This window comes from Fukomys damarensis, unplaced genomic scaffold (genome assembly GCF_012274545.1).
Source record: "Fukomys damarensis isolate Sample0158 unplaced genomic scaffold, DMR_v1.0_HiC HiC_scaffold_20, whole genome shotgun sequence".
Classification (NCBI taxonomy): Eukaryota; Metazoa; Chordata; class Mammalia; order Rodentia; family Bathyergidae; genus Fukomys; species Fukomys damarensis.
The window spans coordinates 33,900,134-33,913,290 of record NW_022900932.1 but is presented as its reverse complement, the minus strand read 5'-3'; the positions used below and the strand labels follow the sequence as shown (position 1 = coordinate 33,913,290).

Sequence of the window (13,157 nt, the reverse complement as noted above, 5' to 3'; positions counted from 1 at the left end):
AAAATAAATAAAGCTTCATTTACATCATAATTCACAAATTACATGTCCTTAAAATTCAATGGGTCAGAATATTAAAGAATATGGTATAAATAATATATATTATGCATAAAATAAATCTAAATGTGCATTGTAAATATATGTAAAAATATAATGAAAAGCCCATAAGTTGTTTTATAGAGATATTAAGTAATATTTCAAAGAAAATACTATAAAATAAATTAATAATGTCAAAAGAAGTAATCCATAAATATAATTCACATCTCAAAATAATACAGATACATGACAAAGAAAAAAGAAACAGCATCTGGAGACCAGAGGCCAATTCATCATCAGTGCTGCCCCTGAATTTGTAATCAACAGAGCTATAGTTGTTTGTTTAGATTTTATTCTTCGGCTGTGAAATGGTATCTTCACCTTTCATTTCTTTTCTCTTCATTGAATATATCTTTTTATTTGTACCGTATCAGTGAATAATTTCCACCCTACTCTTTTAGGGCTTCCTTTCTCTAAATCTTATTACCTTTAACCCCAAATGCCTTTTCAAAATCCTCTTATTTTCAATTTTCTCTCATCTTAATATGATTATTTGTCTTAGAAGATTAATTTACTTTTAGAGTTTCAACTTTTATTGAGGTGATGCCCACATTTGCATTTTTTCCTAAAATGTTAATCTGGTAATTTCTGCCTGATCCATTCCTGGTCTATTAAAAAGGCAGTCAAACTCTCTGAGCAAGGAACAAAATGACTGTGGTAACATAGTCTCTACCTGAGGAACTCCTTAAAATGTTGGTGGCTCGTGAGAAGAACTTGGCCCCATGCTCTGATCTACTTTTATTCTCTCTCAGTTAGTCATCAGAAACTCTTGGTTTAAGAAGTCTGTAACTTTGCAGAAGACATGAGCTGTCTCGTATTGCTTCTTCACTAACTATGCCCTGGTTTACTTTATCAGTCTCTTGGTAAAGGGCTCAGGGATGACACATTTTGTCATTCTAAAGAAAACTGCTCTTATACTCGATATCATTTGTCATTTAATTTGTTCCAAAAGTGATTTATTATTTTCCCTAAAGTAGTTTTCTATTCTAGCAAAGTTATATCTATCAACTATTGCTATTACTCTCTTAATTGCTACAGCAAAAAATTCTTGATTCACTTTGGATTATGTCCTTGTTTTGTCTTTGATCTTCAGCTGTGTACTTATTAAGCTATCAATGCTTTTTACAGAGTGACTTTTAAGTATTTCCATTTTCAATCCATTTTTTAAATTTAATGAAGGCACTAGCTGCTCCTTCCCTCCTGGATTTTACTCTTTATTTTATCCAAGAAAAACTGTATAATACTGTAAACAATTTGTGCTATAGGTAGCTTAGATTTTACTACTGCTACATTTATATATCTTTAATAACCTTTTATTATTATTATTATTATTTTACCAAGGATTGAACTCATGTCCTTGCTCTTGTGCGCAGGTGGTGTAACCACTGAGCTAAATCCCCGGCCCTAACCTTTCATTATTTAGATAAGAAACTAGATTTCAATAACCATATCTGCCATATTTCATCGTTCAAATGAATTTGTAAAGATAGTTCTAATGCTTTCTTTTAAATGGTTAACATTTATTGAAGCAAACGTAGTTCAATTATGTTATATAAATTCATGAACATATGAAATTTTTGTCTTTGTACTTTTTGAATACAAATACTGTGCCAACTTTTTCTATCTTCAGTCAAATGAATCCCCTATATTTTAAAAGTGGAATTCTTGAGGCCGGGAATATAGCTCAGTGGTTCCTATGCCTGCCTCGCAAGTGCAAGGAATGAAGTTCGATCCTGGTACCAAAACAAAAAAAAAAACAAAGTAAAATTCTTGTCTGGAATAGGATCAGATATATCAAACACACTCACTTCTCTAATCTCTGGAATACTAAATTTCTGCCATCTTTCACAGACACTACCTCTGTCTCCATTCTGCCATACCTTTATATTTATTCAGTTCATAATAAATAAACATTTCTATACTTATTTATTCATTCAATATTATGATATGTCTAGAGTGTGCGAGGTCTGTGTTTGATTGTAAGTTCACTACTGAAACACAGCAACACTCAAGAGAAAAAAAGAACTGAAATGTGGTTAATAGTAGGAAGAAGCATTACCAATGCCTTCTATTAGATAGTGTTAAGGCCAAGAATCCAAATTATAAAAACACAAGATTCATTTTTAGGGATTCTGCTTTCATTTTTTCTAACAATAAATTCAGAATAAATTGTACTATTTAAGCCATAAGGAAAGCATATGATGGAGCCCCAAAGAAAACCTATTATATTTTACTGTATTCCCTCGAGTACCTGTCATGTACTGTGACCTTGATTTGATGAGCTTTACTTCCACCAAAAGAAAACAAATGAAGATGTAAATCAATCATTAGTACAACATAGAGTATGTTAGATGCTTTTTACAGATTAAAACAAATTTTAGGCATACTTCCATTTATCATAAAAGAAAATATACCTTTAGCCCTGTTAATTTTGGCGGTTTCTAAATTAGAAGAGCAACATTTGTATCTGAAATTGTTAATTTTAATACCAATCACAAGTGATATGAAAAATGTAAGTATATATGTTGGGAAATAACAATAATTGCAGCACTACAAAACATGTTATATATACCACAGAAAGGAAAAAGAAATAAATGTGATTCTTAAAATGCATAGTAAAATCTTTCCTAGGCCTTAATTATGTTATACTTTCTCATAAAACCTTCCCTTTTGTACCCATTTACACTTTCAAATTTAATTAGAACCCATTGTCATTTTAAATATTAAAACCCAATTGTTTCATGGTGTCCTCTCTTTCTAATTAAGTATTTGAGTCTGAAGGGACTCAGGCTGGGGCTACATCAACTCAGGTTTCACAAGCTGACATTCACAGTGCAAATGATTTTTGATTATTTTCCTATTTAACTCTGATATAAAGGAAAAGAACCACTGAGCTGCACATATTTCCCTTACCCCAGGTCCAAGGGTCAGCAAGAATAGTTAGTGGCTGCTGATCTTTAAAACCAGTTTCTGCTACATTGCTAGCAATAACCTGAATTGATATAGCATACTATCAGCAGCCAGTCTATAGTGAATAATGAAAAACAGATCAATAAATACACTAAAGAAAATGACACAGATGAGTCATATTACCTGGAGATCAAAATAAATTTTATAAAATTTCTGGCTCTGAGTAGCTTTCACTGTGGCACATAAAACCAACCAGCAGCAAATTATGGATAAAAGCAATCACTGCTTTTCTTATACTGCCATGCTGTCTGCCAATATTGTGACAGGATGACTACCTGGAGGGTCAAGTATTTTGAACAGATAACCATGATTAACTGGTATCCATTGGTGACATCATGACATATTAAAAATACAAGGTATGTGTCACAGAAAAGAATAAAAGGTGGCCATCTTTCTCATCCTTTAGAGATTAGCAAATTACACTTGGATAATTGATATAGGTGTTAAGGATACCTGTGAAAATGCTCTGAAAATAATTCCTTCTTTAACATGTCTGAATTTTGAAAAGGACAAATATCAAAATCACAATGGAAGAAAAGAAAAACCTAATACTTGCAACTTTTTTAAGTTTTGTATTATAAAAGTATAGTGAGGATAATTACTGCTTGAAAATTATTTTAAAGTGAATTCCTACTGAAAGCATATATGATCTTTTTTATGGGATAAATTTATTTCATAAATCAGTATCAAAGCCTAAAGATACCTCAGTTACTATATAATTTTTATAATATTACAAATGTACATAAAAATTTGTCAAAATTACTAATATTAAACATGTTCCAATTACTATCTTATTTCAACAAGAATCTAAGAAATTCCTAAAATGCATTAATTGACATGAATGGTCAAAAGCCTGACAAGCAGCCTTCAGGCATTATCAATATTTTCTTTACTGGAAATGAACAACAAGTGAACATTCATTTATCCCAATTGCTCTATGTCTACTTGCTCAGGAAGGATTTTAATTTGTCAGACAATGCTCACAAAGAGACCTCAAGTATGAAGGGTTAAGACCTGTATTTACAGATAGAATAAAAATATGCAAATGAAAATTACACTTGCAATTTTGTTTCATGAAAGTTTGAAGTGAGAAATCTCTGGTGAGGAGAAAGAAAAGGTTAGCAGTTTTTAATACCCAAAATGAGCAGTCATTCACTACTCACATCTCCTATAAACTACACAGTGCTGATCCTGTCACAAAGGCACAGCAGAAAACAAAGTCCTAACAGCTTTAGTTCAATGCGGGGGAGTCCCTGGATGATTATTTTCCTCCTCTAGAGAACTTTATTTCTGCACAACATGCATTTTATAATTCTTAATTTATATTCAGTAATAATGCTCTCTGCTTTCACGCCATACACCGCTTTTTCCTGTGATACCTAAAAGGTGTTTTATTGTTACTACTTTCTAGTTTAAACTAGGTGATTCTAACTTTAAAAAAATGTGGCAATCTCTGTAAATGAAAGTATTATTCTTGAAAAGTAGTAATACCTAACATATGAGAGGTCCAAAGCTATGCCAAACACGAATGTACATTACATCATTTAATTCTCAGTCTCAAGTGCCCAAACCAAGGCTTGGAGACATTACAAAAGCCTAGAATCACATAAAACCAAATTACTAAGGATCTGGTCCATTTTCTCAATACTATAGCTTACACAAATAACCATTAATATATGCATCTATTCAATTATATTCAAAATATTCCTAGCAGATTACTGAATACCAGGCCCTGAATACAGGAGTTCAAACTGGAATAAATCTCAATTTTTGCCTAGGACTTCGATTCTAGCTTAAAAGAGAAACTATTAACTAAGCACATAGTATGACAATTGATAAAAGAGCTCTGAAGGGCATGGAATTAAAACTATTTTTTCTAGTTAATAAAGGTTTATAATAATAGAGTACAAAACACTTGGCAAGACCATTCCCTAAATACTTACGCTATCTTTATGGCATCAACATAAAATAATGATAAAAATAAATCTAAAAATTTTCTTGAAACTGAGCTTTTATTTTGGATTAGTATGGGTGCAGGCAAATCATGATTATGCTTATTCAGTGGATTCATTTATAGAAATGATTCAAAATCTCAATTCTGAACTACATTTACATTGAAAGATTGTTAATATTTCAAGAACTGAAGCTCAATCTGAGAAATGCATATTGAAATAAGTACGATCAATATTTTGATCAAATTACTTGCATTCACCTTTTCTATAAAGTCAACATCATGTGAAATGTTAAAAATTGCTACAGTATTTAAAGAGCAAAACTGAAAACTCCTTCCAAAGAAATTGAGAATTTAAGACTTTTTTTTTCTTGTAAAAGAGATTCAGAGTTTGAAAAGAGAGACTTCTTTAAATAAGTATTTAAATCTGGAAATGCAGACCTCAGACCAAAACAACTTCTCTCATACTGGTGGATGGGATCTGAATGTCAAGCCACACACCAAAGATAAAGATTTAAAAAAATAATGAAAAAGAAAGGGCAAGTATTTCTACACTAAGACTTTGAGGTCTGTCATATATAAGTGAACAGCGCTCTTAATCACTCATCATCAATATCACTAGATATCTTAGCACTCTCTTAAATTTCCCATTAATATTTAAAATAATGTGTTAAAATACTCCATTTGCTTGTACTCATTTCATGCACTGTGCTATAATTTTAATTGTCTTCATAGGATCGTCAGTAACTTGAGAGCAAAAACTGGTTATCACAGTGAATAACATCAAGTTGATGTTCAAAAATTATATAATAATAATATACTAATTTCAAAGTATTTTGTACCTGTGACAGTACACTTAAAAAAAGATTAACCATCAATTTCACATTAACCATCTCTAACCATCTGTTGGATTCAAGTGTATTTAATATTCCTATCATATTTTCTAAAGTATTATAAATCTATTTCAGGGACATTTTAGCACTCTCAGACAAAGGGGCTTCTGAGTTAAAGGCCATTGCTTTTATGTGACCATTATTAAGACCTTATAGTCACATGTAGTCTTTATATACCTTGTCACAACTGAACTTGAAAATGTGACTGCCATTCATGTATTACAAAATAAAATTATTACAGGAATACTATTCATGTTAACAATATAAAACCCAAAATGTATAAATCACTTATAGGAGGAGAACAACAGATGGAGGGAGAGGGAAAGGAAGGAGATGCAAAACGATTGTAAATGCACTAATTCTCTGTGAAGGATATAATCATCACACACTGCAAACATGAGCGGATACAAAATTTAAATTTTTTTTATTTAAAAAATAGTTCATTTGCAATTTTATCCATATTTTTCTAGAATCTAACAGGCACTGACTTAGGTAATGTGAGATAACTCACAGTAAAACATGAAATCTTCACCATTTAGCACTTAGGAAAATAAAGAATTTTTATTAAGCACTCTAGATTCTTATAGGAAGGGAATATTACCTATATTACTATTATAGGAAGTAATATAAGGAATAACTCTTTATTATTTTAAATGAAAAAATGAAACATGATTAAGGAATATTTACATCACTTCTGCCATACTATTTTAGTTAAAAATTCTGTTTTGAATGGTGATTTGGGCGATCTCAAAATAGATAAAATTCTGAATGATTAAAAAATCTATTAATAATGTTCAAAAAGTAATATTGAGATTTTAGTTCCCCAAAGTAAACACATTCAAATAAGCTTTATATTGATTTAAACTTTGTTAATAAAATACTACTCATTCATGAAAAAGGAGAAAATATGTCAGTATAAAACTTAATACTAAACTAAGCTTATATTGTTCTAAGTGACTATGATAATTGTGATACCAAATGAAGACAACTCTCCTCACATGTATTTATCATTGTCACTAGGTAAGTTGATAAAACAGTACATTTTGAATTTTAATGGAAATGTCCTAATTGTCTAAATTTAATAATAATTATTTGAAATATGGCCTGCACCTGTAGCTGCCTCAAGCAAAGGTATGTAAATGACCGGGAGTGAAATTCTTATGGACCAGCTTTGATCTTATGGGAAGTGCATCATTTAGAAGAGTTAAAACTTTTCCTCCCTAAAGATCAAAACACCAATGTCTTACTTACAGGAGGGTCTGCATCTTCAGCGTAAACTGTTGTGATAGGTGTGCCTTTGACTGCGTCTGGAGCCACAAGCCCTTTGTAGATTTGTTTACTAAATACCGGAGCATAATCATTCATATCCTGTAAAACACAATCAAGAGGTTAGTGCCTCAGGTGAAACCAGGTTAGAGACACAGTCACTACATTGACTCCTTCGGGCTTTCATCACACAAGCTGTTTGCCACGTCAGCCTTTCCTCTATTCAATTCTATTACTCTCACTCCAACTGGCGTTCTAGAGCAAAGTGTCAGAGTTCCTGCATAAAATTAACGTATGTGATATCCATTGAAGGCTACTCCGCTGGAGTGAACAGTGTTTCACCCCTAAAATAAACCTTTCGGAGGCTGAGGTGATGCCTGAAGTATTTCTTTAATATTCTTCTAAAAGTACAATGTAAAATTGTTAACTGATGAAAATAATTTCTTGAAGGTAAGAGTCAAGAGTAAAAGATGGCATGTTTATGTTTTGTTGTTGCTTTTCAAAAGACGTCTTTTATGTTTCTATCACAACTACAAATTATTTTACACAGAGTGATGCTAATTAGAATATTTCAAGTTTAAACTGTGAAATATCCTTTAATTCTTGATTTTATTCTTATAAATATGAAATGATAAGAGGAGGTTTTTCCTGGCAGCATAGTACCAAATGACATTAAATCTTATATATACTTATAGACAGAAACTTCATTTACATAAAGATTTAATTCAAAGGAATTTATAGGTATTATATCTAATTTTTACAGTCTGGCCATACATGTACATTGTCATTTAGTACCACTAATGCAATACTTATATATCAAATGTCTCTCATTTTTATAGACAAGTGTTAGGGACTGGAGGTATTGATTATCGGGATAGTGACTCCCTGTATTCATCTCACTAAACTGCCAGAAAAAATGAGAATCTACAGATGAGTTAGTGACTTTGCTTAATCAATTTAAATGGTAGAGGTGAAATAAGAAAACCCTGTCCTTTGAGGGAAAGATAATTTTGCAACATGTTATAATTTACGGAGAATCACATATCATTTTTCTCAAAAGTAATGTTCACTGAAATAGCTGAAGTTTTATTTTGTAATAATCATACCTCGCAGTGTGTTATGTACTTAGGTACGAACTTTGGGTCAAACACATTTAAGTACAAAGTTAAATTGGCTAATGATTTCTTCTTCCCCTCCAACTCACCTTTTTCTCATTTGGTACTAAACACCACAAAAGAAAAAACAAAGTTCTATATAGTCTTTGATGTATATGCAGAAACAACAACTTTCCCACACAGTGTAATTAACCAATTGTGAGCTTCTCTTTTTGCAAGAGAATGAAGATAATTATCTCTTACAATTAAAGAGCTTTATGTTCATAATAGACTTGAGTTGTAAAGGTGAATAAACCTGAAGATACTAATAAAAAATAGATCTTGATACACAAACTGAAAAATAAAATATATTTCCTTTTGACATATGATATTCATATCCTCTTGCATGAGAAAGATTTTCATTATAAATGAGGAGGTGAAGGATCTGAACAAGTAGGAATTTAGGAGGCACTGGTTTTCTTTAATCAGGGGTGTTATGGCATTGGTCTGGGGGATCAGGCCAGTAGGTAAGTATGAAAAGCATTTGCACACTGTTTCTTCTGCTTTTTCCAGGGTTTTGATTAATTTAATGAATGTAACTAAAAGGGTGGGAATATCTTTGCATCCCTAAACTGTAGCATCTGAAAATTTAAAAAGAAGCTAACCTTTCAATATTTCCCACATGACTTTCTAAAACTGAATAAACTCAGTATGCTCCTATCAATATTTTTTTTTATATTCCACTCACCCAGAGGAACTTTTAAACTTTAATATGATGAGATACTTTTTGGAAAAGTTGATTCTACAGGAAAACAATGTGCCTTTACAATAATATCAGTATAGTTTTTTATAGTGTTGCTATTGTGGCTTTTTCATTTTTGGGAAGTATTCATTACATTCACCTTCTAAATGAATGCATAGTGGATACTTTTATAATCTGTTCTCAGAAACTGATTACACACAAACATAAAGCTGTAAATAACTGAAGACCATTGCACGATTGTTTCTTCTCCCCATTTTATTTCTCTGGCCATTGACAGGATGAAGAATAATTCAATACAGTTATATTGTAGCAGCATTTCTTTTTATGGCAAACTGTACATATTTCGGGGTTGTGATCTTTTATTGTGGCTACCATGCATAGTCATTTGCCCATAGTTCTTTCACAGTGAGTTCCTTCAGATGAGAAAATTTATTGAAATGTAATGCCAACGAGCATAATCAATAGTTCATTACATTTATGCTTCAGGGGCATCCAAAGAAAAATAAATCTGTTTCTGTACAAATATTCTATTAAACAGTAAATTAAAAATAAACTCAACTCTACAAAACCATGCTTTTTCTGTTGGCCCTTATGCCACTAGAGGGTAGTATTAGCAAAAAGAAACACCCTTTTCAGTCCTCTGGGCAATTTTGTCATTGAAACCCATAATAGTTTGCTTCCTATGGTGATATATGTTGATTTGAACATGTTAGTTTTTATGTTTTAAAAGAGTATTCTGTTACCACACTTCTCAACTAGAACAGCGTCAGGTTTCTCTTCAAAATAATTTTATTTCTGTTTAGTTATTTTTTTATCGGTAAAGCTTACAATCTCTTTCCATGTGCAACAAATAACTGTACCTGAAGGTGTAGTTAGCTAGCAGGAAGAAAAAAAAAAACATGAGTTTTGCTCATTTTTTTGTTTGTTTACTAAATTGAAGTCTAAAATAATCAGAAAAAGGATTTCTACTTTGACACACCACAAAGTAGATGAGTAGATTTAAAGAATCATCTTAATGGCAGAATAGAAAGATAGCTAGCTAGTAAGTTTGTAAATAAGTAAGATGAATAAAGAGAAAGCTGAAAAAAAGTTAACTCTAAATGGTTCTGCAAAGGTTCTCTCTCTCTCTCCCTCCTTCTCTCTCTCTCTCTCTCTCTCTCTCTCTCTCTCTCTCTCTCTGTACCAGGGATTGAACTCAGGAAAAATGCACTTGTAAAGCAGGTGTGGTGCCACTGAGCTAAATCCCCAGCCCAAAGGAACTATTTCTTGATAGGAAGTAATAATTGGTTACAGCTTGATTTTTTTAAATGATGAAACTAAAGCGAATGTCAGTCTCATCTTCTTAATGCAAATGCACATTCTGAGACACAAATGGCATAAGTCAACAGGTGGAAAGGCTTCAGCTGGTTATGCAGTACTGACTGGTGTCAGCATCACCTATGTTGGACTGTCTGGCTCCCCTGCCCTTCAAAATCCTTTAAGACTTATGGAACTGACACCTGCTCATTTTAAGTGGACCACACAGTTGATGATAACTTGTTTATTATCAGTTACTTTTCTATTACCACCAATAAGACACCAATCTTATTTGCTGTCTCATAGCTTTTCTCATATTATTGGCTTTCTTCACTGTTTTCTCATATGTTCTGGCTTCTATCCACACCTATGTGCTTCTGCACAGAAGGTCAAGTAGGCCACATCCGTAGACAAATAAATATTTTCCTGTTTTGTATTGTGCTATGTAAATACAAATGATTGGTTTCACTTACATTTTGTTTATAATTTTTAAATCAAGATTTTTCTGGATACTTCTTTCTTAGATGCTAAATTTATTTTCAGGATTTTTTTTAACTTTTTACTTCTGAGTTAGGAACTACTCTGTATACCAGAAGGCAGTATATCCACAATGTAGACATAAGGAATGTACACCTTGCCACAAAGAGCAAGGAACATATAATCTCTTGGTATCATAAATACTGATAGAGCACCCACTGTGCTTATTTTAGAAGCCTCAGATATAATTACAACCACGAAAGATGTGGTGCCTGGTGGTACTGATGTTGCAGTTCAGGGTGGGAACAAAAATATAAGTAGATATTTCATATTTGATGAACACTATAAAACAGTAAATACAAGGATATTATGAGAGTGCATAGAAGAGTAACTAAATTTAAGATTATCATAAGTTATTTAGCCAAATGTCTTGATTTCTTCACGCACTCTTGTAGGATAATACTTTAATATGAATGGCTAAATTAGAAGGGAAAAACAGTAAGCAATGGGGAAAAAACCAATTAAATGCCAAATTCCTTCCAAATATCATTTTTCTGTGTTTGATCATGTAGAGAACACAATCTGATACATTTTGCCATTTTCTTCCAAACTGTGATACTGTTGTTAACTGGAAGAATATGTGCTTATATTCAGCATAATTTTAAGCATATTCTATTTAATAAATATAACACTATTTCAGATAATCTTAAATGGATACAAAAGTTTGTATATTGCATAGTTTACTTTTATTGTATACCAGATATTTGATAGACATGTTAATAGTACCATTAAAATAAATGTATCTGATATACATGTTGGCTATTATTTCTGTTATTATTCTTATTTTAAATATAAGGAGACTGAGCAAATAAAAACAGATAAGAAACAAATACATAATTAAATTATGGTGAATCAAATTGTAATAGTATGATTCTGACATCTGGAAGAAAATGGGAAGTGAAAAACCATCAAAAGAATCTATGTAAAATGCCTAGAATAAGATTTTCATTTAAGGGCAGAGGATTTACCTCAGTGGGGCCGCTGCCTGCTTTGCAAGAGCAAGGTCCCGAGTTCAATACCCAGTACAAATAAATAAATAAATAAAATTCATTTACGTAATCTACAGATAACTTCTAAAATATGTATTTTCAAAGTATTTAAAATATTAACATATTTCTCTAACCAGCTGCTATACTTTTATCTTCATAACCTACTGATCTTTCAAATGTTGCACAGTGTAATTTGTCTCTTACTTGGAAAGTAATTTTGTAATTGTTTTTAAACAATTTTGGGGCTAAAATAGAGAAGTAGAGATTGCATATTTACATTTAAAACAACAACCTTTTCAATAATTAACATTCAAAATGTCTTCATAAAAAGTCTAAGGAAGTTGTCTGTAATAGTATTCTTTGGAAAGTTAGAGCTGTTAGAGCTTCACAAATAGGATGAATTCTATGAATTTATATTCTTTAGAAGAATAGAAAATCATATTTTATTTTCATTTCATGAGATTCACAAAGCATGCTACCATATTTAAGACTTTTTTCTTAAAATTAATTTTTTTCCTATGATTCATTTATATGAGACATCTGTTACACTCCATTTTGAGGAAGTAGTGATTTATAAACTGTACCCTGAGAGATGCTTCTAAGATGTTGATAGAATGAATTATTGCTGTTTGGAATATTATATGGCTTTAGTGAATCAAAGTTTTCAGAAGATATACTGAGTATTCTAGAACATCAAGTGTGCTGGCCAATGTGTGACAGCTCGTTCGATAGGGTGGATATAACAGCTGCAGCACTGTGAGACTTAGTGGTGACAATAAGCCTGTAGGCAAATGGTGATAGCGCTTAAGACTTAACTGGTATCACTGGGGTTTATCAGCATCCATTGCCCCACTGGATAGCATTCAAGTTTTGGAGACTTATGGCAATAGCAAGTTTGGTTTCATTTGCTTTGGCAATTAGGTGTGAATGTTACTTTCAGTGAAAACTGAAAGTTTTTTTTTACTGGGTACATGCATAAGGAACTTTCTGAGCACTTCTAACAAAAAACAGGTGACATTTAGAGAGCCGTAAAAGAAAGCCATAGAAATATGAAGCGTTACAGCTTGTGGGATTCTGTTTTTAACCCTGGGCATGTAAATGTTTATTTGTTTCCTCTAGGTTAGCTCCTTAGAGAAAATATGTTATGTCTTAGTAGTAAAATTTTAAAATAGTTGGGCATGAATTTATCTTAAGAAACTGTCTTTCAGGGCCGGGGATTTAGCTTAGTGTTTCGGTGGCCTGCCTCGCAAGAGCAAGGACCCGAATTCGATCCCTGGTACCAAAAAAAAAAAAAAAAAAAAAATG

The 13,157-nt window shown here is 32.0% G+C and overlaps 1 protein-coding gene across 10 annotated transcripts in view; it reads right to left on the bottom strand.

Annotated features, from left to right (window-relative positions):
• The window catches only part of Pcdh15 (protocadherin related 15), an 802,311-nt gene that overhangs the window by 171,297 nt on the left and 617,857 nt on the right, over nt 1-13,157 (bottom strand). For all 10 annotated transcript variants that reach the window (XM_033766616.1, XM_033766617.1, XM_033766618.1 and 7 more), the window contains one exon: nt 7,159-7,275. In XM_033766616.1, coding sequence (XP_033622507.1) covers nt 7,159-7,275 — 117 coding nt within the window. The remainder of the gene's footprint in view (nt 1-7,158; nt 7,276-13,157) is intronic.